This window comes from Schistocerca nitens, chromosome 8, assembly GCF_023898315.1.
Source record: "Schistocerca nitens isolate TAMUIC-IGC-003100 chromosome 8, iqSchNite1.1, whole genome shotgun sequence".
Classification (NCBI taxonomy): Eukaryota; Metazoa; Arthropoda; class Insecta; order Orthoptera; family Acrididae; genus Schistocerca; species Schistocerca nitens.
Window position 1 is genome coordinate 52,366,519 of NC_064621.1, and position 23,977 is coordinate 52,390,495.

Below are 23,977 nucleotides of genomic sequence, written 5' to 3' on the forward strand. Positions count from 1 at the left end.
TGTTTCATTATTAGGTACTCTCCTATGGAAGAACTGTTCAACAGGTCATTCCAATGAAATAGAAACCTTGCTCGAATCCTGTTCAGAAGAAATATGTAACAATGATATTATTCTACAAGAACTTGAATCTTACTCCCATCATCAGACCAGTCACTCCAACACCTTTCCAGACTTGGCAGTGTTCTCATATGACCCTCAAGCCAGATGAGATACAGCTTTGTGTCTGGGACAACAAGCATAGAAATTGCCAGGAACAATCAATCACTTCAGGCAGCAAATGACTGTACAGAGATAAAAGATGACCCAGAATTTCTATCTGACATGATGTTTGGCAGCTTGCTCTAAATGTGGAAAAATTTAAGTTAATTTAGACAAGTAAGGAAAACTCCATCCTGTAATTTTTAAATAAAATATTAGTGGTATGCTTTTTTTTTAGGGCGCACAACTTCAATGGTCATTAGCGCCCAGACTACGTTATGAATGCACTGCGAGGCACAAGTTTAAAACAGCAACTAAAAGGGAAAACACGATAAAATACAGACTGACAGGCATAGGATTAAAAAAAAAAAAAAAAAACAGCATAATCAAATGTCCTTAGACAGGTTTGTCAAGTTGACAAAACGAAGAACGCGAGCAGCTGCTTGTGGGTCATCCGCTAAAATGGCATCTAGAGTACATGGCAGGCCAAGATCAAGACACAGTGTGTTAAAATCCAGACAGGACGTTAAAATGTGGCGGACCGTCAGCAATTGCCCACATGGGCAGAACGGCGCCGGCGCAGCCATCAGCAGATGGCGATGGCTGAACCGGCAGTGTCCAATTCGTAACCGGTCCAAAACGACCTCCTCCCGCCGAGAAGGGCGTGAGGAGGACGTCCAAGTCGCGGGAAGAGGTTTCAAGGCCCGAAGCTTGTTGTCCGTAAGTGCAGCCCAATCGGCATGCCACAGCGATAAAATGCACCGACAAATGACCCTGCTACAATCTGACGAAGGGATACAACAAGAAGCTGTCCGAGGCTGGAGGACCACAGCCTTGGCCGCGGCATCTGCAGCTTCGTTCCCAGGGATACCGACATGGCCAGGAACCCACATAAAGCTAACCGGAGAACCGTCGTCCGCCAGCTGCTGAAGAGAGCGTTGGATCCGGTGCACGAAAGGGTGAACCGGATACAAATCACTGAGGCTCTGGATGGCGCTCAGGGAATCGGAGCAGATGACATAAGCAGAATGTCGGTGGCGACAGATGTAAAGAACAGCCTGGTGGAGGGCAAAGAGCTCAGCTGTGAAGACCGAACAATGGCCATGGAGCCGGTATTTGAAACTTTGTGCCCCGACAATAAAAGAACACCCGATGCCGTCATTGGTCTTAGAGCCATCTGTATAAATGAAGGTAATATTAATGAACTTCGAACGAAGTTCGACAAAACAGGAGCGGTATACCGAACCGGGGGTAACCTCCTTTGGGAGCGAGCTGAGGTCAAGGTGAACGCGAACCTGAGCCTGGAGCGAAGGTGGCGTGTGGCTCTCGCCCACTCTAAAGGTTGCAGGGAGTGAAAAATCAAGGTGTTGAAGGAGGTGACGAAAGCGAACTCCAGGCGGTAGCAGGGCAGAGACATACAACCCGTATTGACGGTCGATAGAGTCGTCAAAAAAGGAACGATAAGACGGGTGGTCGGGCATTGACAGTAGCCGACAGGCATACTGACAAAGCAGTATACCGCGCCGGTAGGTGAGTGGCAATTCACCAGCTTCAGCATGAAGACTCTCGACAGGACTAGTATAAAACACTCCGATCGCAAGACATAAACCCCGATGTTGTATGGAGTTGAGGCGGCGTAAGATGGACGGCCATGCAGAGGAGTATACGAAGCTCCCATAATCCAGCTTTGAGCGGACGATCGACCGATATAGGCGAAGTAGGACGGTTCGATCCGCTCCCCACAACATACCACTGAGAACACGGAGGACATTTAGAGAATGGGTACAACGGGCAGCCAAATATGACACATGTGGAGACCAGCTAAGTTTCCTGTCAAATGTAAGACCTAAAAATTTTGTTGTCCCCACGAATGGGAGAGCAACGGGACCGAGTCGTAAGGACGGTGGGAGAAACTCTTTGTAGCGCCAGAAGTTAATACAGACCGTCTTCTCGGCAGAAAAACGGAAGCCATTGGCGACACTCCAGGAGTAAAGACGGTCAAGAGAACGCTGAAGACAGCGCTCCAGGAAACATGTACGCTGCGCGCTGCAATAGATGGTAAAATCGTTCACGAAAAGGTAGCCTGATACATCAGCTGGGAGGCAATCGATTATTGGATTGATCGCTATGGCGAAGAGAGCGACGCTCAAAACTGAGCCCTGTGGCACCACATTCTCCTGGCGAAAGGTATCTGACAGGACAGAACCCACACGTACCCTGAACTGTCTATCCATTAAAAAGGAACGAATAAAAAGAGGAAGGCGACCGCGAAGGCCCCATGTATGCATGGTGCGGAGAATGCCCGCCCTCCAACAGGTGTCGTAACCCTTCTCCAAATCGAAGAACACAGCCGCGCTCGGGCGCTTCCGCAAGAAGTTATTCATAATGAAGGTCGACAAGGTAACCAGATGGTCAACAGAAGAGCGGCGCCTACGAAATCCACATTGTATATTGGTAAGAAGGCGTCGAGATTCGAGCAGCCAAACCAAACGAGAGTTAACCATTCGCTCCATCACCTTACAGACACAGCTGGTAAGCGAGATGGGTCGATAACTGGAAGGCAAGTACTTGTCCTTCCCCGGCTTAGGAATCGCTACAACAATAGACTCGCGCCAGCATGCGGGAACATGTCCCTCAATCAAGATGCGATTATAAGTACGAAGAAGGAAACCTTTGCCCGCAGGAGAAAGGTTCTTAAGCATCTGAATATGAATAGAATCAGGCCCTGGAGCGGAGTACCGTGACCGGGCAAGTGCGTTTTCGAGTTCCCGCATGGTGAATGGGGCATTATAACTTTCATGATTCGAGGAGCGGAAGTTAGGTGGCCTAGCCTCCTCTGCCTGTTTTCGGGGGAGGAAGGCAGGGTGGTAATGAGCGGAGCTCGAAACCTCTGCGAAAAAGCGGCCGAAGGCATTGGAGACATCCTCAGGGGCCACAAGGACATCATTCACGACCGTCAAGCCAGAAACTGGTGAGTGGACCTTAGTGCCAGATAGCCGGCGCAGGCTACCCCAGACAACAGAAGGAGTAAATCTGTTGAAGGTGCTTGTGAAAGCAGCCCAGCTGGCTTTCTTGCTTTCTTTAATAATACGACGACACTGTGCACGTAATCGTTTATAATTGATACAATTCGCCACTGTAGGGTGGCGTTTAAAGGTGCGTAAAGCACGTCGACGAGCACGTAAGGCGTCTCTACATGCTGCGGTCCACCAGGGGACCGATACGCAACGTGGAGAAGAAGTAGTATGAGGGATGGAATATTCAGCAGCAGTGAGAATGACTTCCGTGAAGGTTTGATCCTGAAAGGTCGCCCTGGAAGAGAAGAGCCCCCAACGTGGAGAAGAAGTAGTATGAGGGATGGAATATTCAGCAGCAGTGAGAATGACTTCCGTGAAGGTTTGATCCTGAAAGGTCGCCCTGGAAGAGAAGAGCCCCCAGTCTGCTTTGGAGATGTTCCAACTAGATGAGCACGGAGAGGGGGTATGCTGCAGGAGACGGATAACACTCGGGAAGTGGTCGCTCGAATATGTATCAGAAAGTGCATACCACTCAAACCGGCGTGCAAGTTGGGTAGTACATATAGAGAGGTCTAAATGGGAATAGGTGTGAGATGTGTCCAAAAGAAAAGAAGGGGCGCCAGTATTGAGGCAGACAAGATTGAGCTGGTTGAAAAGGTCTGCTAACAGGGAGCCCCTTGGGCAGGATGCTGGAGAGCCCCAAAGGGGATGGTGGGCATTGAAGTCTCCAGTTAACAAAAATGGTGCAGGTAGCTGAGGCAATAATGTGTATCATGTCTGCCCTGGAAACGGCAGACGACGATGGAGTGTAAACGGTACAAATGGAAAATGTAAAAGTGGGGAGAGTAATGCGGATGGCAACTGCCTGCAGGCCGGTGTGCAATGTGATGGGATCGTAGTAAATATCATCCCGGACCAGCAACAGAACCCCTCCATGAGCCGGAATACCTACCACAGGGGGTAGGTCAAAACGCACAGAGGTGTAGTGTGCCAAGGCAATTTGATCGCATGGGCGTAGCTTCGTTTCCTGGAGGGCTACGACGAGCGGACGGTGCAAGCGGAGCAGCAACTTCAAGTCCTCTCGGTTGGAGCAAAAATTCCAGTGAATAAGTGCCATCGTAAGAAGAAAGGGAAGATGAAAGAAGGGGTCACCTCGAAGGCCGCTGAGGGTCTGGCTTCGAGCGAGCACTGCCGCCGCTGTCAGTAGGCAGATAGTCATCGTCCATTGGTTCTATATGTTCATCGGCCATCTTGGGAAGATGGCCGGGAGGGGGAGCTTCCTCCGCCGGTGAACGGCCAGATGTTCGGCTACCAGCGGTGCGGCCAGGCGAAACGGATGACAGCCTGGGGCGGCAACCGCTGGGTGGCGCAGGAGAAGAAATGTGCCGTGGCGGAGAAGGAGAACTGTGCTTCCTATGACCCTTCTTGGAAGGTCGTTTGGTGGAAGTACTGGTCGATGGCTGGGAGTTCGAGGTACGTAGGAAGTCTACACGGGACGGTTCCTTCTTGAAGGCCTGTGCATCTGACTTCTGGGTCTTCGTCTTGGCAGAAGCTGATGAAGGGGCTTGTGTCTGTGGGGTGACGGGAGGAAGAGGAGACGTTGACCGCGCGATCTTAGCACTGGCCGAACGGACGACCATGGTGCTGAAGGTCAGATCGCATGTCTGGGTTGCCACCTCCCTGGTAGTCCGAGGAGAGGCGAGGACAGTACTGTATTTCCCCGCTGGGAGCAGCGTGGGCTTCCTACTAGCAAATAGCTTGCAAGCAGCCGAGGTGGACACTTTCTCTTTGACCCGAATTTCTTGGATACAGAGTTCGTCCTTATAGATGGGACAGTCGCGGGAGGACGCTGCATGGTCACCCTGACAGTTCACACAACGAGGAGACGGAGGTGGACAGTCACCCTCATGGGCATCCCTGCCACAGGTGACACATTTAGCCGCATTGGAACAAGACTGGCGAGTGTGATTAAAATGCTGACACTGGTAGCAGCGCGTAGGTGTCGGGACATAGGGGCGAACAGAAATAACCTCGTAGCCCACTTTGATGCGCGACGCAGCTGAACACTATCAAAGGTCAAGAAAAGTGTCCGGGTCAGTACAAGGTCATTGTTGACCTTTTTCATGACCCTATGGACAGCCGTCACGCCCTGCTCAGCGAGGAAGGACTGAATCTCCTCGTCAGTCAATCCGTCGAGGGATCTAGTATAGACCACACCACGAGACGAATTCAAAGTTCGGTGAGCCTCCACCCGGACAGGGAACGTGTACAGGAGGGTGGCTCGAAGCAGTTTCTGTGCCTGAAAGGCGCTCTCAGTTTGTAGTAACAAGGTACCATTACGCAACCTGGTACAAGACTTAACAGTTCCGGCTATGGCATCTACGCCCTTCTGGATAACGAAAGGGTTGACAGATGAAAAATCCTTTCCGTCCTCAGATCGAGAAACGACGAGGAACTGTGGGGCAGGCGGTAGTACTTTTGTCACTGGTGGCTGGGCAAGTTTCCGTTTGTGGGCAGAAGTCGAGAGAGAAGAAGAAGAGAAATCCATTGCGGAGGAATCCCCCATGATTGCCAGCGTCTCCGATGGCGCGCTCTGTCCTTATGGGGACCCTCTCAGAGCGCACTCCCGCCTTAGGTGAATGTTTACACCTCAGGTCACACCTCCCGAGAAACAGACGGAGGGACCAATCGGCATGGTCAGAAGGTATCAGCTCAGGCAATCACCCCTCCCTGGGCCTGGCCTTTACCAGGGGGTACGTGCGTGCCTTACTTGTCTACCTAGGGCGGGGAATTACGCGTTACCCCATCACCGGCTACGCGTGTGAACGCGTGGGTCGGCCTTCAGGCGCGCACAGGGAGGAAGGAAGAAGAGGAAAAAGAAGACAGAGAGGACAGACTGTCTCAAACGCCGAGGCTGAGACCAGAGAAGGCAAGGGAAAGAAGGCAAGAGAAAGAAGGCAAGGGAAAGAAGGCAAGGGAAAGAAGGCAAGGGATAGAAGGCAAGGGAAAGAAGGCAAGGGAAAGAAGGCAAGGGAAAGAGTAAGGAAGACAGTGAGATGGAGAAGAACAAAGAAAGGAACCAACCAAAGGAAGGAGGAAACGAGAAGAAGTGAAAAACCAAAATGACCACAAATATAGGTCGTGGAACCGTCCGTCTCCGGACGCAGGCGCTAACTACCCCCTTGAGGGGGAGGGACTCCTTTAGTCGCCTCTTACGACAGGCAGGAATACCTCGGGCCTATTCTAACCCCCGGACCCACAGGGGGGGTTAGTGGTATGCTGTTCGATACTGCCATGTTGATTAAATATCTAGGTGTAACACAGCAAAGTGACGTGACGTGACATGACATGGAAAGAACCGTAAGGTTGGGTGTGGGGAAGGTGACTGGTTGACAGGTTTATTACCAGAATTCTAGGAAAGTGTGGCTCCTCTATAAACGAGACAAAGTACAGAACTCTTATATGACCCATTCCTGAGTACTTTTCGAGCATTTAAGACCCCCATTCCAGGTCAACTTAAATGCAATACTGATGCAATTCAAAGATGAGCTGCTAAATTTGTGACTGGTAAGTTCAATCAACAAGTAAGTACTACATAAACACTCCGTAACTCAAGTGGGAATACCTGAAGGAAGAATTTTTTCGTGAAACACAACTGAGAAAGTTTAGAGAACTTACATTTGTGACAAAGCATAAAGTCCACGAAGACAGGGTAAGGAAAATTCTGTCTTGTTCCATTTGCGAGAGGAACAGGTAAACGAATGACTGACAACCTTCTGGTGGCTTGAGGAATAGGTATGTAAATAGTACTGTGCTACTTACCAACTTATCAAGATTTCATTCACTTTCCACTATCTTTATAAACACTACATCTTGAGGTTCCATTACATATTGTTTAAGCTACACCAGGATTTCACCTTTTTTCGACATCAGTACTGTAGTGCCTCGAGAATTTTGTAGAAAATTCTACAGACACTTTTATTTTCACCGTCTTGAACACATGTTATTTCAGAGATAAGGGTGGTAAAGTAGAACTACGTCTATTGCCCCACAATTATGTGTGTACAGGACGGACGTGTATCGGACAGGCGATCGGCGTGAGCAGGTAGTCAACGAGCCCGCCTGAGAAGTTACACGTGCCACTTATGGAGTAAATGCATCATACTCTGTGAAATTAAAAAACATTGTTGGTATAAACATTTGAAGTTTGTTGAAGAAGAGACTTATTCATTCTCTCACTTACTCTCATAAAGCACAGAGTTATCGTGTTAAACTTTGAGTTAATTATAGACAGTATTTATAAAAAAATGATCGTGATGGTTCTTTCACGAACTCACGAAAAATGATGATTATATGTGAAAACTGCACTTATTCCTTCATTTACGTACTCTCACGTAAGGTCCTGCTGCATGCCTTGCCACAATAATGAACTATTTTATTTTATTTATTTATTTATTTATTTTTTTTTTTTGGGAATTTACGAGTGGTTATTACACCAACTCGTTTATATGATTGATTAAATGTGTTTCTCAATCTCGAGAGACGAGTACGATATACTGAGGAATGAGTGAAATATATCATTATATACGTTGACATTGAAGTTCATATACGTGATCATCCGATTACAGAAATAACAAGGTATTATTTAACTGCCAGAGCATGGCGACCAAAGTGAGCAGGACACGAAGAGGAGGAATTTTTTTGAAGAAGATTGAGATAACGCAGACGCAGTGAGACCCCATTGTTGCTGGTTGCCACTACAGTTTCTGACTTCACACCTGCTGACTCCAATGCCGCGACTAACGTGTGACGCTACCAGCGCCCATGTAGTTCACTGATGCCGTTCTTATACTTCACCGATGCAGCCTAAAATCTTATGACGGATGAGCTCAAAATAATAACTATTTGAATGTGAGCTAAGGTGGTTATTTGATTTTTTTTAATGCTAACAAGATCTAGAAGCAAGATGAGTAGGAATCAAGAGCAACAATTAGCAGAACCGGTCACAGCTACCATGGCGACTAGGGAAACACCGGACTTGTCTGAATTAGTACATTTAATTAAAGCACAAAACACTTCTTTGAAAGATGAACTGAGTGTGAATTTAAGCCTTAAGTTAGATTCAGTGAATACCCAATTAAATAGTAAATTATATGCTTAGAGTGAAAGTTTAAGTCTGCTAAGGACGGAATTTGATACTCTAATAAAATCAAGAATCTGAAAGTAGATTTAAAGAGTGAACTATCCAGTTCTTTAAATACTCATGTTAATCAATTATTTACTGAATTTAACCAAAGACAGGAGGAGGAATTACATAATTTGACCAAGAAACTAGAATTTGACATTGAAGACAAGTGTAGTAGTGCAGAGTCAGAGTTTAATGAAAAATTAGGATCATTTCAAAATGGTTGTAATGTTACATTCGACACAGTGAAACGAAGGTTACATACTTTAAATGATTCCATTGAATGACAAGACGAACTGTTCCCTATTGTCCAATTGCAATCTACAGGGGTCAAAACTCGTGTAGATGCAGTAGAGAGATTTTAAAGAAAAACTAGCAACCTCAGACACTATGAATATAAGTGGTCTGGAGGAACAAGTAGTGGAATTCATCGACTGGAAACTGGCCGAGAGGGTAAACACAGATAACATTCCACCACGTTTAGCGTCGGAACTCGATGATGCTAACAAGGTTGTAGACGATTTGTGGAAAGAATTCAAACTTGTCCAGGATGGATTAGAACATCAAATAATTTTTCCTAATGTGGTGTTACGTAGTAAAGGGGTGATTGTTTCATTGTGGGGAGACCTTGACATAAAGTTTAACGAGAAGTACTGGTATGCACTTGCTCAAGTGAGGTTAATATCGGATCCATGGCATACGGGCAGAGTCACATCTGTTCCCCAGGGATGTTAACATTCTGTGTTAATGGGCGGAGTGATGACCGTTGGATCCTGAGTTGGGTTCTGTCTTACTTCCTAATTCGTTTTCCCGCACCGAATTCTCTTCAAGTATTATACTATTCTAAATTCTGTGCTCATCCTAGTATATTGTCATACAGTTTAATACTTGTCTTGACAGGGCAGACACTCAAGCGTTGCAGCAAATCACTGATGTCAAGGTCATACTACTCCTTGTGGAGGTAGCCGTAAGTGGTCTTGTCATTATACTGTCTTACTTGGTTTACGTGTGCTATAATTCCCCGTTGTATAATTTCTATTTATGATGATTTTTTTTTTTTTTTTTTTTTTTTTTTTTTTTGTGGTTTTAGGGCGCACAACGTCAACGGTCATTAGCGCCCAGACTACTTTAGGAATGCACTGCGAGTCACAAGTTTAAAACAGCAACGAAACGGAAAACACGATGAAAGACATACTGACAGGCATAGGATTAAAAAAGAAAACAGCATAATCAAATGTCCTTTGAGAGGGTTGTCAAATTGATAAAATGAAGAACGCGAGCAGCTGCTCGTGAGTCATCTGCTAAAATGGCTTCTACAGTACATGGCAGGCCAAGATCGAGACGCAGGGTGTTAAAATCCGGACACGACGTTAAAATGTGGCGGACCGTCAGCAATTGCCCACATGGGCAGAACGGCGCCGGCGCAGCCGTCAGCAGATGGCGATGGCTGAACCGGCAGTGGCCAATTCGCAACCGGGCCAAAACTACCTCCTCCCGCCGAGAAGGGCGTGCGGAGGATGTCCAAGCCATGGGAAGAGCTTTCAAGGCCCGAAGCTTGTTGTCTGGAAGTGCAGCCCAATCGGCATGCCACAGCGATACAATGCGCCGACAAATTACCCTGCTACAATCTGACGAAGGGACACAACAAGAAGCTGTCCGAGGCTGGAGGACCACAGCCTTGGCCGCGGCATCTGCAGCTTCGTTCCCAGGGATACCGACATGGCCAGGAACCCACATAAAGCTAACCGGAGAACCGACGTCCACCAGCTGCTGAAGAGAGCGTTGGATCCGGTGCACGAAAGGGTGAACCGGGTACGGATCACCGAGGCTCTGGATAGCGCTCAGGGAATCGGAGCAGATGACATAAGCAGAATGTCGGTGGCGGCAGATGTAAAGGACAGCGTGGTAGAGGGCAAAGAGCTCAGCTGTGAAGACCGAACAATGGCCATGGAGCCGATATTGGAAACTTTGTGCCACAACAATAAAAGAACACCCGACCCCGTCATTGGTCTTAGAGCCATCTGTATAAATGAAGGTCATATTAATGAACTTCGAACGAAGTTCGACAAAACGGGAGTGGTAGACTGAACCGGGGGTAACCTCCTTCGGGAGCGAGCAGAGGTCAAGGTGGACGCGAACCTGAGCCTGGAGCCAAGGTGGCGTGTGGCTCTCGCCCACTAGAAAGGTGGCAGGGAGTGAAAAATTAAGGTGTTGAAGGAGGCGACGAAAGCGAACTCCAGGGGGTAGCAGGGCGGAGACATACAACCCGTATTGACTGTCGAGAGAGTCATCAAAAAAGGAACGATAAGACGGGTGGTCGGGCATTGACAGTAGCCGACAGGCATACCGACAAAGCAGTATATCGCGCCGGTAGGTGAGTGGCAACTCACCAGCGTCAGCATGAAGACTCTCGACGGGACTAGTATAAAACGCTCCGATCGCAAGACATAAACCCCGATGTTGTATGGAGTTGAGGCGGCGTAAGATGGATGGTCGTGCAGAGGAGTATACGAAGCTCCCATAATCCAGCTTTGAGCGGACGATCGACCGATATAGGCGAAGTAGGACGGTTCGATCCGCTCCCCACGACATGCCACTGAGAACACGGAGGACATTGAGAGAACGGGTACAACGGGCAGCCAAATATGACACATGTGGAGACCAGCTAAGTTTCCTGTCAAATGTAAGACCTAAAAATTTTGTTGTCCCCACGAATGGGAGAGCAACGGGACCGAGTCGTAAGGACGGTGGGAGAAACTCTTTGTAGCGCCAGAAGTTAATACAGACCGTCTTCTCGGCAGAAAAACGGAAGCCATTGGCGGCACTCCAGGAGTAAAGACGATCAAGAGAACGCTGAAGACAGCGCTCCAGGAAACATGTACGCTGCGCGCTGCAATAGATGGTAAAATCGTCCACGAAAAGGGAGCCTGATACATCAGCTGGGAGGCAATCCATTATTGGATTGATCGCTATGGCGAAGAGAGCGACGCTCAAAACTGAGCCCTGTGGCACCCCATTCTCCTGGCGAAAGGTGTCTGACAGGACAGAACCCACACGTACCCTGAACTGTCGATCCATTAAAAAGGAACGAATAAAAAGAGGGAGGCGACCGCGAAGGCCCCATGTATGCATGGTGCGGAGAATGCCCGCCCTCCAACAGGTGTCGTAAGCCTTCTCCAAATCAAAGAACACAGCCGCGGTCGGGCGCTTCCGCAAGAAGTTATTCATAATGAAGGTCGACAAGGTAACCAGATGGTCAACAGCAGACCGGCGCCTACGAAATCCACATTGTACATTGGTAAGCAGGCGTCGAGACTCGAGCAGCCAAACCAATCGAGAGTTAACCATTCGCTCCATCACTTTACAGACACAGCTGGTAAGCGAGATGGGTCGATAACTGGAAGGCAAGTGCTTGTCCTTCCCCGGCTTAGGAATCGGGACAACAATAGACTCGCGCCAGCATGCGGGAACATGTCCCTCAATCCAGATGCGATTGTAAGTACGAAGAAGAAAACCTTTACCCGCAGGAGAAAGGTTCTTCAGCATCTGAATATGAATAGAATCAGGCCCTGGAGCGGAGGACCGTGATCGGCCAAGTGCGTTTTCGTGTTCCCGCATGGTGAATGGGGCATTATAACTTTCACAATTCGAGGAGCGGAAGTTAGGTGGCCTAGCCTCCACTGCCTGTTTGCGGGGGAGGAAGGCAGGGTGGTAATGAGCGGAGCTCGAAACCTCTGCGAAAAAGCGGCCGAAGGCATTGGAGACAGCCTCAGGGGCCACAAGGACGTCATTCACGACCGTCAAGCCAGAAACTGGTGAGTGGACCTTAGTGCCAGATAGCCGGCGCAGGCTACCCCAGACAACAGAAGAAGGAGTAAAACTGTTGAAGGTGCTTGTGAAAGCAGCCCAGCTGGCTTTCTTGCTTTCTTTAATAATACGACGACACTGTGCACGTAATCGTTTATAATTGATACAATTCGCCACTGTAGGGTGGCGTTTAAAGGTGCGTAAAACACGTCGACGAGCACGTAAAGCGTCTCTACATGCTGCGGTCCACCAGGGGACCGGTACGCGACGTGGAGAAGAAGTAGGGTGAGGGATGGAATATTCAGCAGCAGTGAGAATGACTTCCATGAGGTGTGCGACCTGACTATCGCAGCTTGGGAATGTTTGATCCTGAAAGGTCGCCCTGGAAGAGAAGAGCCCCCAGTCTGCTTTGGAGATGTTCCAACTAGATGAGCACGGAGAGGGGGTATGCTGCAGGAGATGGATAACACACGGGAAATGGTCGCTCGAATATGTATCAGAAAGTGCGTACCACTCGAACCGGCGTGCAAGTTGGGGAGTACATATAGAGAGATCTAAATGGGAATAGGTGTGAGACGTGTCCGAAAGAAAAGTAGGGGCGCCAGTATTGAGGCAGACAAGATTGAGCTGGGTGAAAAGGTCTGCTAACAGGGAGCCGCTCGGGCAGGATGCTGGAGAGCCCCAAAGGGGATGGTGGGCATTGAATTCTCCAGTTAACAAAAATGGTGCAGGTAGCTGAGCAATAAGTTGCATCATGTCTGCCCTAGTAACGGCAGACGACGATGGAGTGTAAACGGTACAAATGGAAAATGTAAAAGTGGGGAGAGTAATGCGGATGGCAACTGCCTGCAGGCCGGTGTGCAACGTGATGGGATCGTAGTAAATATCATCCCGGACCAGCAACATAACCCCTCCATGAGCTGGGATACCTACCACAGGGGGTAGGTCAAAACGCACAGAGGTGTAGTGTCCCAAGGCAATTTGATCGCATGGGCGTAGCTTCGTTTCCTGGAGGGCTACGACGAGCGGACGGTGCAAGCGGAGCAGCAACTTCAAGTCCTCTCGGTTGGAGCGAATGCTGCGAATATTCCAGTGAATAAGTGCCATCGTAAGGAAAAAAAAAAAAAAAAAAAGGGAAGATGAAAGAAGGGGGTCACCTCGAAGGCCGCAGAGGGCCTGGCTTCGAGGGTGCACTGCCGCCGCTATCAGTAGGCGGACAGTCAGCGTCCATTGGGTCTATGGGTTCATCGGCCATCTTGGGAAGATGGCCGGGAGGGGGAGCTTCCTCCGCCGGTGAACGGCCAGATGTTCGGCTACCAGCGGTGCGGCCAGGCGAAACGGATGACGGCCTGGGGCGGCAACCGCTGGGTGGCGCAGGAGAAGAAATGCGCCGTGGCGGAGAAGGAGAACTGTGCTTCCTATTAGCCTTCTTGGAAGGTCGTTTGGTGGAAGTACCGGTCGAAGGCTGGGAGGTCGAGGTACGTAGGAAGTCTGCACGGGACGGTTCCTTCTTGAAGGCCCGTGCATCTGACTTCTGGGTCTTCGTCTTAGCAGAAGCTGATGAAGGGGCTGGTGTCTGTGGGGTGATGGGAGGAAGAGGAGACGTCGACCGCGCGATCTTAGCACTGGCCGAACGGACGACCATGGTGCTGAAGGTCAGATCGCGTGTCTGGGTTGCCACCTCCCTGGTAGTCCGAGGAGAGGCGAGGACAGTACTGTATTTCCCCGCTGGGAGCAGCGTGGGCTTCCTACTAGCCAATAGCTTGCGAGCAGCCGAGGTGGACACTTTCTCTTTGACCCGAATTTCTTGGATGCAGCGTTCTTCCTTATAGACAGGACAGTCGCGGGAGGATGCGGCATGGTCACCCTGACAGTTCACACAACAAGGAGACGGAGGTGGACAGTCACCCTCATGGGCATCCCTGCCATAAGTGACACATTTAGCCGCATTGGAACAAGACTGGCGAGTGTGATTGAAACGCTGACACTGGTAGCAGCGCGTAGGTGTCGGGACATAGGTGTGAACAGAAATAACCTCGTAGCCCGCTTTGATGCGTGATGGCAGCTGAACACTATCGAAGGTCAAGAAAAGTGTCCGGGTCGGTACAAGGTCATTGTTGACCTTTTTCATGACCCTATGGACAGCCGTCACGCCCTGCTCAGCGAGGAAAGATTGAATCTCCTCGTCAGTCAATCCGTCGAGGGATCTAGTATAGACCACACCACGAGACGAATTCAAAGTTCGGTGAGCCTCCACCCGGACAGGGAATGTGTACAGGAGTGTGGCCCGAAGCAGTTTTTGTGCCTGAAAGGCGCTCTCAGTTTCGAGTAATATGGTACCGTTATGCAACCTGGTACAAGATTTGACAGATCCGGCTATGGCATCGACGCCCTTCTGGATAACGAAAGGGTTGACAGACGAAAAATCCTTTCCGTCCTCAGATCGAGAAACGACGAGGAACTGTGGGGCAGGCGGTAGTACTTTTGTCACTGGTAGCTGGTCACGTTTCCGTTTTTGGGCAGAAGTCGAGAGAGATGGAGTGAAATCCATTGCGGAGGAATCCCCCATGATTGCCAGCGTCTCCGATGGCGCGCTCCTTCCTTGTGGGGACCCTCTCAGAGAGCACTCCCGCCTTAGGTGAATGTTTACACCTCAGGTCACACCTCCCGAGAAACAGACGGAGGGACCAATCGGCATGGTCAGAAGGTATCAGCTCAGGCAATCACCCCTCCCCGGGCCTGGCCTTTACCAGGGGGTACGCGCGTGCCTTACATGTCTACCCAGGGCGGGGAATTACGCGTTACCCCGTCACCGGCTACGCGTGTGAACGCGTGGGTCGGCCTTCAGGCGCGCACAGGGAGGAAGGAAGAAGAGGAAAAAGGAGAGAGAGAGAGAGAGAGAGAGAGAGAGAGAGAGAGAGAGAGAGAGAGAGGGGGGGGGGAGGGAGGGGGGGGGGGAGAGAGAGAGAGAGAGAGAGAGAGAGAGAGAGAGAGAGAGAGAGAGAGGACAGTGTCTCAAATGCCGAGGCGGAGACCAGAGAAGGCAAGGAGAAGAAGGCAATGAGAAGGCAAGGAGAAGAAGGCAATGAGAAGGCAAGGAGGAGAAGAAGGCAATGAGAAGGCAAGGAGGAGAAGAAGGCAATGAGAAGGCAAGGAGGAGAAGAAGGCAATGAGAAGGCAAGGAGGAGAAGAAGGCAATGAGAAGGCAAGGAGGAGAAGAAGGCAATGAGAAGGCAAGGAGGAGAAGGCAATGAGAAGGCAAGGAGATTATGCAGGGGAAAGAGTAAGGAAGACAGTGAGGTCGAGAAGAGCAAAGAAAGGAACCAACCAAAGGAAGGAAGAAACGAGAAGTGAAAAAGCAAAATGACCGCAAATAGAGGTCGTGGAACCGTCCGTCTCCGGACGCAGGCGCTAACTACCCCCTTGAGGGGGAGGGACTCCTTTTAGTCGCCTCTTACGACAGGCAGGAATACCTCGGGCCTATTCTTACCCCGGACCCGCAGGGGGGTTATGATGATATGACACATACTATGATATGATACATAGTTTTCTACTTATTATGGAATAATTTATACCTTTTGCAAAATGTGATATTAATGGGGAGGAGGGTTTGTATCAATTTTGAAAGGGGGTTGGTAGTGTAGGTACACAAGGTTAACACTACACACACACACACACACACACACACACACACACACACACACACACACACACACACAATCCTCGCAAACAAGTGTGACTGATTCTTCACTCCATAGGAGTTGCTAAGATCTTTCTTCGGGGACTTCAAAGGCGAAGGTGAGAATGTCCATTCTGCAGAAGACGTTTAACATCATACCACCTCCTGCTTCTCACTCAAGTACCAGCATGAAGTGGGGATCCTGGGGAAGGGGAGTGGGAAGGTTTTCCTGTCTTTGGGGCTATCTTCTTTCTATTCTTCGATCTTAGCAACCATTTCTATTTTTTCCTTTATTACTTCTCTTTTGAGTACAAGTCTATCTTTCCCTCTGTCAATATGCACACACTTCTATCGCTGAAGTCCTCCTCACTTTCGTTGGTTTTCTATAACCTTTAACTTATTTTACATCATCTGGCCAAAGAATGAGGCTACATGACTACCCATACGCATACACACAGTGAAATACAAATACGCAAACAGAGGGATATAGTTTAAGATAGTGTAAGAACCATCATCTGTTGGAGGGGGAAAATTGTGCACATAGCAATAGGTATACAAACATGGTCATGTGAGTTGACGGTTCCACATTACATAAAGTTATGTATGGAGGAGTATTCATGGTCATGTACAAGGATATTGATGTAGGTAAGAGCTGAGAGTATTTATGGTTATGATGACAGTATTATACTTCATGGTAGATGTACATTGGTTACAGAGTATAAGGAGCAACATCTTGTGAATCGTTACACTACAGTGTATACTTAAATGGACGGAATTGATGTCTGTTTAATGACTATTCTGACGAATTGTAGGATAATGGTATAAGCAGAGCATAAGTAGAAATCTATATAAACACACACACACACACACACACACACACACACACACACACACACACTCACTCTAAATAATATTCCCAAGTATGGTGTCTATTGAAAAGTTAGGACTGCAAGAGAAATGGAGGACACAAAAAGGGTTAAAGGAAATATTGTGAAGTGAGTGTGATGGATAAAGCAGGATATTAATTTTTCCGGGTAGTTTTGAAACAGAGTGTACATAAATTCAGGCAATGGACGAGGAAGCCTACACATGAAGGATAAAGGAGACTGCACCCAGAGTTGACTGGATACATATGGGCAGGCAGGCAGACTCAATGAAGGCTGACCTATACTGTGCAGGCAGGGGCACCAAGAAGGGGATTGACGTGTACCTTGGTGTACTAGGAATTTGTTTAAAGGGGCATACCTACCAAAACAGAAGGATGTAGTGCATTCATAGTGTCTACCATTGGGTAAGGTATAGGTACTGTGCCTAAAGGAAGAGGGCAGTACTGTGACAAAAGTCACACAATTTGTAGAGATTATTCTGGTAAGATTGAATTCTTGTTCCCACTCGCAGTGTTATGTTTGTGTGAAGACACATGTGTTGAGAAGAACACCTTTATTTAACCAGGGTTCCTCCAGACTGTAATAAATAGTGAATAAATACATACTTGGAGAAAGTAGTATGCAAAGTAAGAGCAAATAGCAACATGTGCTTGGGTAATGAACACTCAGAGTTTACGACTGGAAAGGGAACAGAGAAATCCTTGTCCTTACATAGTTTAAATTAATCCAAAGGTACATGATGTATTAAGTAATCAAGTGTTAAAAGGAAAACTGTTATAACCATGAAGTAACGTTATATAAATACGATAATACTGTACATAAGAACATGTATAAAATATCATGTGTTCGAGGTAAGGAGGGGGATACGAAATGCCTCGAGAGTTTCGGAGAAAATTCTAGAGACACTTGTATTTTCACCGTCTCGAACACATGTTATTTTAGAGATAAGGGTGGTAAAGTAGAACTACGTCTACTGCCCCACAATTATGTGTGTACAGGACGGACGTGTATCGGACGGGCAATAGGTGCGAGCAGATAGTCAACGAGCCCGCCTGAGAAGTTAAATGTACCACTGATGGAGTAAATGCATCATACTCTGTGAAATTAAAAAAACATTGTTGGTATAAACATTTGAAGGTTGTTGAAAGAAGAGACTATTATTCACTCTCTCACTGCCATAAAGTTGCAACTGTTGTCTTGTTAAGCTTGAAAAGATTTATAAATTGTATGTATTGAAAGATGATTGTAATAGAGTCTGTTGGTCCGGAAGGTGTCGATCTTACGAGAAATGTTTAGTGTATGAAAACTGCTACATGTTATGAAAATACAGTGTTCAAAGCAATCTCAAGTGTATAGAGTTATTTTAAAGTATACAAAACTCCTCCAGAATAGCATCTATTCTTCGGAGAAGAAGTTGAGCAGAATATCGCCGCCTGTTATCCTGAGAGAAGATCAGCGAAGCAGCTCCAAGTAAGTTCGACAACCAAAACGGGAGTGTGAGTCTTGCACATTAGTACCACACCGCCACCCCTAATCCCCACGACCACCAGAGTACTTGTAAATCATGACAGTACACAAGTGCAAGAAAAACAGATTTATGAAAAGATGAGGGCAGTAGATCTCAATTCACATCACAAAGGGAATCAGGACGATGAGAACAAAAATGAAAGAAATATTCAGATCATACCTGGTGTGCATAAATTGTGTCATATATGATAGTCCAGCATATACCAGCACAGTACAAAGGCAAGACAACTGGCCAGGAACATGAGCCATGCACTGCACTCCAACCCAACAAGGCACCCCAGTTAAAGGTTGCTCCCAGCACAAGCTGTGGCCAGTGTGTGATACGTTTTGCCAATGGATACATGGCAACCAAACCTGTAACATGTTATGTTTGCAAACATTTAAAAAAACATGACAATAATTATGATAAGACCAGAAAGTTTACTATAAAAAAACTTTAGTAATTACTATTATCTATTGTTCAGCTAAACATGAGGATTCACTATCTACAACTGACCATTCTTAGTAACTGGCTACAGTTCAAACTTTTTCTGTCTTCTTTTTTCTTTTCTATAATTTCTGTATCTGTTATAGCAACATCACAATAAAATATACACCGTTCACTGGGTAAAGCACTGAAACTGAATGAAAAAAACATAACCTATAGTATCTACAACTTTTATGGTGGATTCACTGCATTTGATGGCCAATGATTTCAGCCTATGTGTAGTTATCTTACTGCATAATCAAGGGATAGTATTAATTATTATTTTTCCAATATTTGTTTGTCTCCAGGTCAATCCTGCTTCAGGTCACTTTTTCTTTGCACTCCGCATTTAATTTTCGCTACTGTGATATTTTTTGTGTATTTCGGATGAAAAGGTGAAAGCTTATTTGTATTAGAGGTTCGTAGTATAGTATTTGCTTATTATCCTGACTACTCCAGTGAATTAGATGGAATTCCCCACCTGGTGAACAACGCTGTTCTACGTTCAGTAATCCCCCCTGTTCCGACTTCAGTTAAAATTTACACTCCTCTGTAAAAAAAAAGTATGTATTTACATAGATATCAAATTTCTCTTCATAAATATGTACTGTTCCACTGTGGGCAGATGCGTGCCACATGTAGCGGATGCAGTGGAAATTGATAATATTTTTACTTCTCAACTGCCCACCTGGCTTATTAAACTGTCTTGATTCATTCACACACAATCTTCCACTAGTTATATAATGAACAAAAGCTTTCAGAGACATGGAATAAGTGAAATCATACATTAACTGGTAGAAAGCCTACTAGAACATAAAACTTTTCTGAAAGTCATATGCCTATGGGTCAATTATTTTCACCTCAAGTGCTGTAGCTGTCAACTGACAGTCACTCCTAAATTCATTATTATTATAAACCACAAAACTATTAGGGAGTGTTAAGTAATGGCAGATACGTGTAAAAATCTTAAGGTCCTTTAAGAGGCTTCTGCACAATGCTCAGGTAACTTCACATAATGTTCTTCTGCAGAATTGTTTAGTCTAAATACATTTGTGACTTTGGCTGCAATGCCATAGGACTGTACTCTAGGAATTTATGCAAATTATGCTTGCGATCTTTCATATAGGTCAATACAAACACACTGAGTGAGATTTCTAAATGCAAAGAAGGCAGAACTGAGATTTTTGGTTAACTTCCCCACATGTTGTTGTCACCTCTGTCATGCAAATAGATGCCTATAAATTTCAGAGATAGAGTTTCATTTAGCGTGTATTCCTTCTCCATTATTCTCTACTTCTGATAGATGTAACAACATGAATCAAGGTACAAGAACAGATTGCCACTCTCACATAAAGGAGGCATTTAACAGTAGACCGGCACACTTAAAAGTAGTCCATGCTATTGGACAAAGTCTTCCTACAGACTTAGAATTAAGCTGTTTGCTATGAACTAACTGTAAATCTTTTCTACTAATATCATTTCCATTTGTTATACTTTTATCATCAGTAAACATTAAAACTTTCTGAGGAGCGCTGTAACATCTTTGGTAAACCAATATTATAGATCAAACATTGGAGCAAGGCATGTATTGAACCTTGAGGACACTAATGTTTCCCCATTCAGAATTCAGATTTTTAACTGTGGTATCTACCCTCAATGTGGAGCCCTTGATTCTATTCTTGAGATATTACTCCAACTCATGAGGGGCTGTCATTAACGCCACAATGTTGTAATTTTCCTGGAAGCATTTTATGATCCACACAATCTAAGGCATTTGTAGGTCAGAGAACATGCCAACAATGTTATAGTTTAGTTTTACCAGAACTTGAGTTTGTGAGCTCATAAGTTGTTCAATCCGTAGATAATATTTTATGTTAGACAAATTGAGCAGTTAAAAGATTAGTACTGGAAAAGTGAATCCATACTCTGCTATAAACTACATACTCAAAAATGTTTGAGAACATGAAAAGAAGAAGAGATGGGTCTCCAATCAGAGACCACTTGCATCTCCACCTTTAGGCGTTATTATTGTACCGTTCAAACTTCCAGAAAACAATCCTTGATTCACCAACTGATTATAAAGGTAACTTTTGTTGAAATACCACAACAGAAAAAAAGGGTCTAGTCTTTAGTGACCTATGATTTATGTGATCTCAGTAACGATAAAGTTCAAAAAATTGATGTACTGTGGATATGAAAGACCTATGCAAATCTACTTAATGTTTTTGATTGTCTACTTGCACCTAGTTTTCATCTGTTGTTAGGGTAGAATTTACTGAATTTGGTTGCCAATTACTGAAATCTAAACTTGCACATCACTTTGTCATTAAAACATATAAATATAAGTGACAAATATAAGTGAACAAATGTTGACAAAGTGGAAGATATTTGGGAAATGCTTGAACACGAAACATCCATATTACCAAAAGAACATATAAAAATTTTAGTGGGAGACTTTAATGCACAAGTTGGCAAAGAAATAAAATTTAAATCAGTAGTTGGAGATTATCCAGCACACGCAAGAACCAACAGAAATGGGGAAAGACTCTTAGATTTTTGTAGACAGTTTAATCTAAAATTAATGTCGACATGTTTCAGGAAACTTGCAAGAAAGAAAAAAACGTGGGTATCACCTAATCCAAATCAAGGTGAATATCAGTTGGACCATGTGGCAATAACGACTCGCAACTACAAGGAAATCTTGGATGTCAGAGTGAGGAAGGGCCTAAACATAGACTCAGATCATTATCTGACAGAAATAAAGACCATGTTCCAACGAAACAAACCAAAACCAAAACCAAGAAGATTTCCAAGAGTAAACACTAAATTTCTCCTGCAAAAGCAGGACAAATTCTGTCATATACTTAACACAAGAAAAATGGATAATTGGGAAGAAATTAAAGAAACAATGATACAGTCAGTTAAAGAAATGGGACAGCCACGAAGAATACCAAAACACAGATGGTGGAATGAGCTGTGTGATGAAGCAATTGACAATCGACTAAAGGCATGGAAAAAATGGAACAGTAATAAGAAACACGAATACTGGGAAGAGTTTAAAGAAGAAAGGAAAAAGACAGCAAAAATCATCAGATCAGTGAAAAGAAAATATGACAAAGACAGATTAGAAGAAATGGATTCTGATTTCAAAAGGAACAACACTAGAGACTTCTATAAGACTTTCAGAGAAGTTTTAACAGGATTCCAGTCACCAAGTTTACATTTTAAAGATAAAAATGGAAAAATGGTTTTAAGCAATAAAGAGAACTGCAAAATCTTAGCTGAATACTTTGAAAATCTATTAAATTGTGAGGAGCCTAATGACAGGTTACAATTTCAAAAACCACAACATGAAAATCCACTGTCGGAACCACCTACAGTAGAAGAAATAGAAAAGATTATCAAAGCATTGAAGAATAACAAAGCACCAGGTGAGGATGGGATAGTGGCAGAAATGTGGAAACTAAGGGGCTTATCCGCATGTCAGAAAATTCACAAAGTAATTAAAGACATTTGGACAAAAGGAATCATACCCAGTGACTGAAAACCGGCATTGCTCCACCCTCTCCATAAAAAAGGAGGTAAAACAGACACCAACAACTACAGGGGCATATCCTTGTTACCAGTGACATACAAAATACTTTCTAAAGCACTTTTAAATAGAATAGAGGAACAAGCAGGACCTAATATAGGAGATTATCAAGCAGGATTTAGAAAAGGTAGATCATGTGCAGAACAGATTCTTAATTTAAAAACAATTATGAGAGTGAGCTATACAAAATAAAAATACAGTAGTTACTTTCGTAGACTTCAAGAAGGCCTACAACTCAGTTGACAGACAAACACTATTCCAGATACTTTATGAATCAGGGATAGATGAAAACACCAGAAGACTTGTTGAACAAACGCTCACAGATACAACATCAAGAATTAAGTTTCAAGGCGAAATTTCTGAACCATTCAAAATCAAAACAGGAGTTCGACAAGGTGACGGACTGTCCCCAATTCTCTTTAACTTGGTTTTAGATAAAGTAGTAAAAACATGGGAAAACACATTAAAAAACAGAGGCACAAAGGGTATAAGCATGGGCCAAGGAAAGAACAAATTTGAAGTAAAATGTTTAGCCATTGCAGATGATATGGCATTGATAACTGAAAACCGAACAGACGCAACAGTTATGCTTGATATGTTACACGAGATTGCTGAAAAGACTGGGCTAAAAATATCCTACAAAAAAACCGAGTATATAGAACACAAACATAATACAGAAAAGTTTATGAAAACAAAGTATGGAAAAATTAAAAGAGTTGATAGATTCAAATACCTGGGGGAGTGGATCCAAGCCAATGGACTGGATAACACAACAAATAAAGAAAGAATAAAAAACTTGGAATTTGCATATAAATTAACACAAAACTACTACAATAAGAAATCAATATCCATAAAAGCAAAGATTAAACATTATAATTCAGTTATTAGGACACGAGCAACATATGGATCAGAGTGCCTAACATTGAATAAGAAAGGCGAATTAAGAGAACTAGAAAAAAAGAGAGAGAAAAATATTAAGAAAAATTCTAGGTCCTGAGAAAAACAAGGAAAATAGGTGGATTAAAAGAAGAAATGAAGATCTATACAAAAATACAGAAAAGATCACAGATACAATGAGGAAGAGACTGCTAAAATTTTATGGACATTTAAAAAGAATGGAAGAAACACGGATTACAAAGAAAATTTTTAATTACGTTAGTAAGCTGAAAAATACTGTAGGATGGATAGAAGCAGTAAAGAAAGACGCCAACAAAATAGGTGTTACAGAAGAAATAATATGTGACAGGAATAACTTTAGGCTACTTATAGAAAACGCAAACTATGAAGAAGATGCGCCAAAACCTCGACCCAAGAGTGTGGACAGATGAGCAGAGATGAGCAGTTGGCGAGAAAATGAAGAAGTACTGGGAAGAACGGAAGAAAAAGAAACACCAAAAGTCTTAAGTTGTATGCGGTCCATAGCTGGCAAAATTAATGTGGAATGTTTCCCTCTATTATATATATATATATATATATATATATATATATATATATATATATATATATCTAAAAAGAAAGATGATGAGACTTACCAAACAAAAGCGCTGGCAGGTCGATAGACACACAAACAAACACAAATATACACACAAAATTCAAGCTTTCGCAACAAACTGTTGCCT

The 23,977-nt window shown here is 45.0% G+C and overlaps 1 protein-coding gene across 1 annotated transcript in view; it reads right to left on the reverse strand.

Moving 5' to 3' along the window:
• The window catches only part of LOC126199069 (4-hydroxybenzoate polyprenyltransferase, mitochondrial), a 136,762-nt gene that overhangs the window by 18,200 nt on the left and 94,585 nt on the right, over positions 1 to 23,977 (reverse strand). The window contains exon 4 of the mRNA XM_049935782.1: positions 18,461 to 18,654. Coding sequence (XP_049791739.1) covers positions 18,461 to 18,654 — 194 coding nt within the window. The remainder of the gene's footprint in view (positions 1 to 18,460; positions 18,655 to 23,977) is intronic.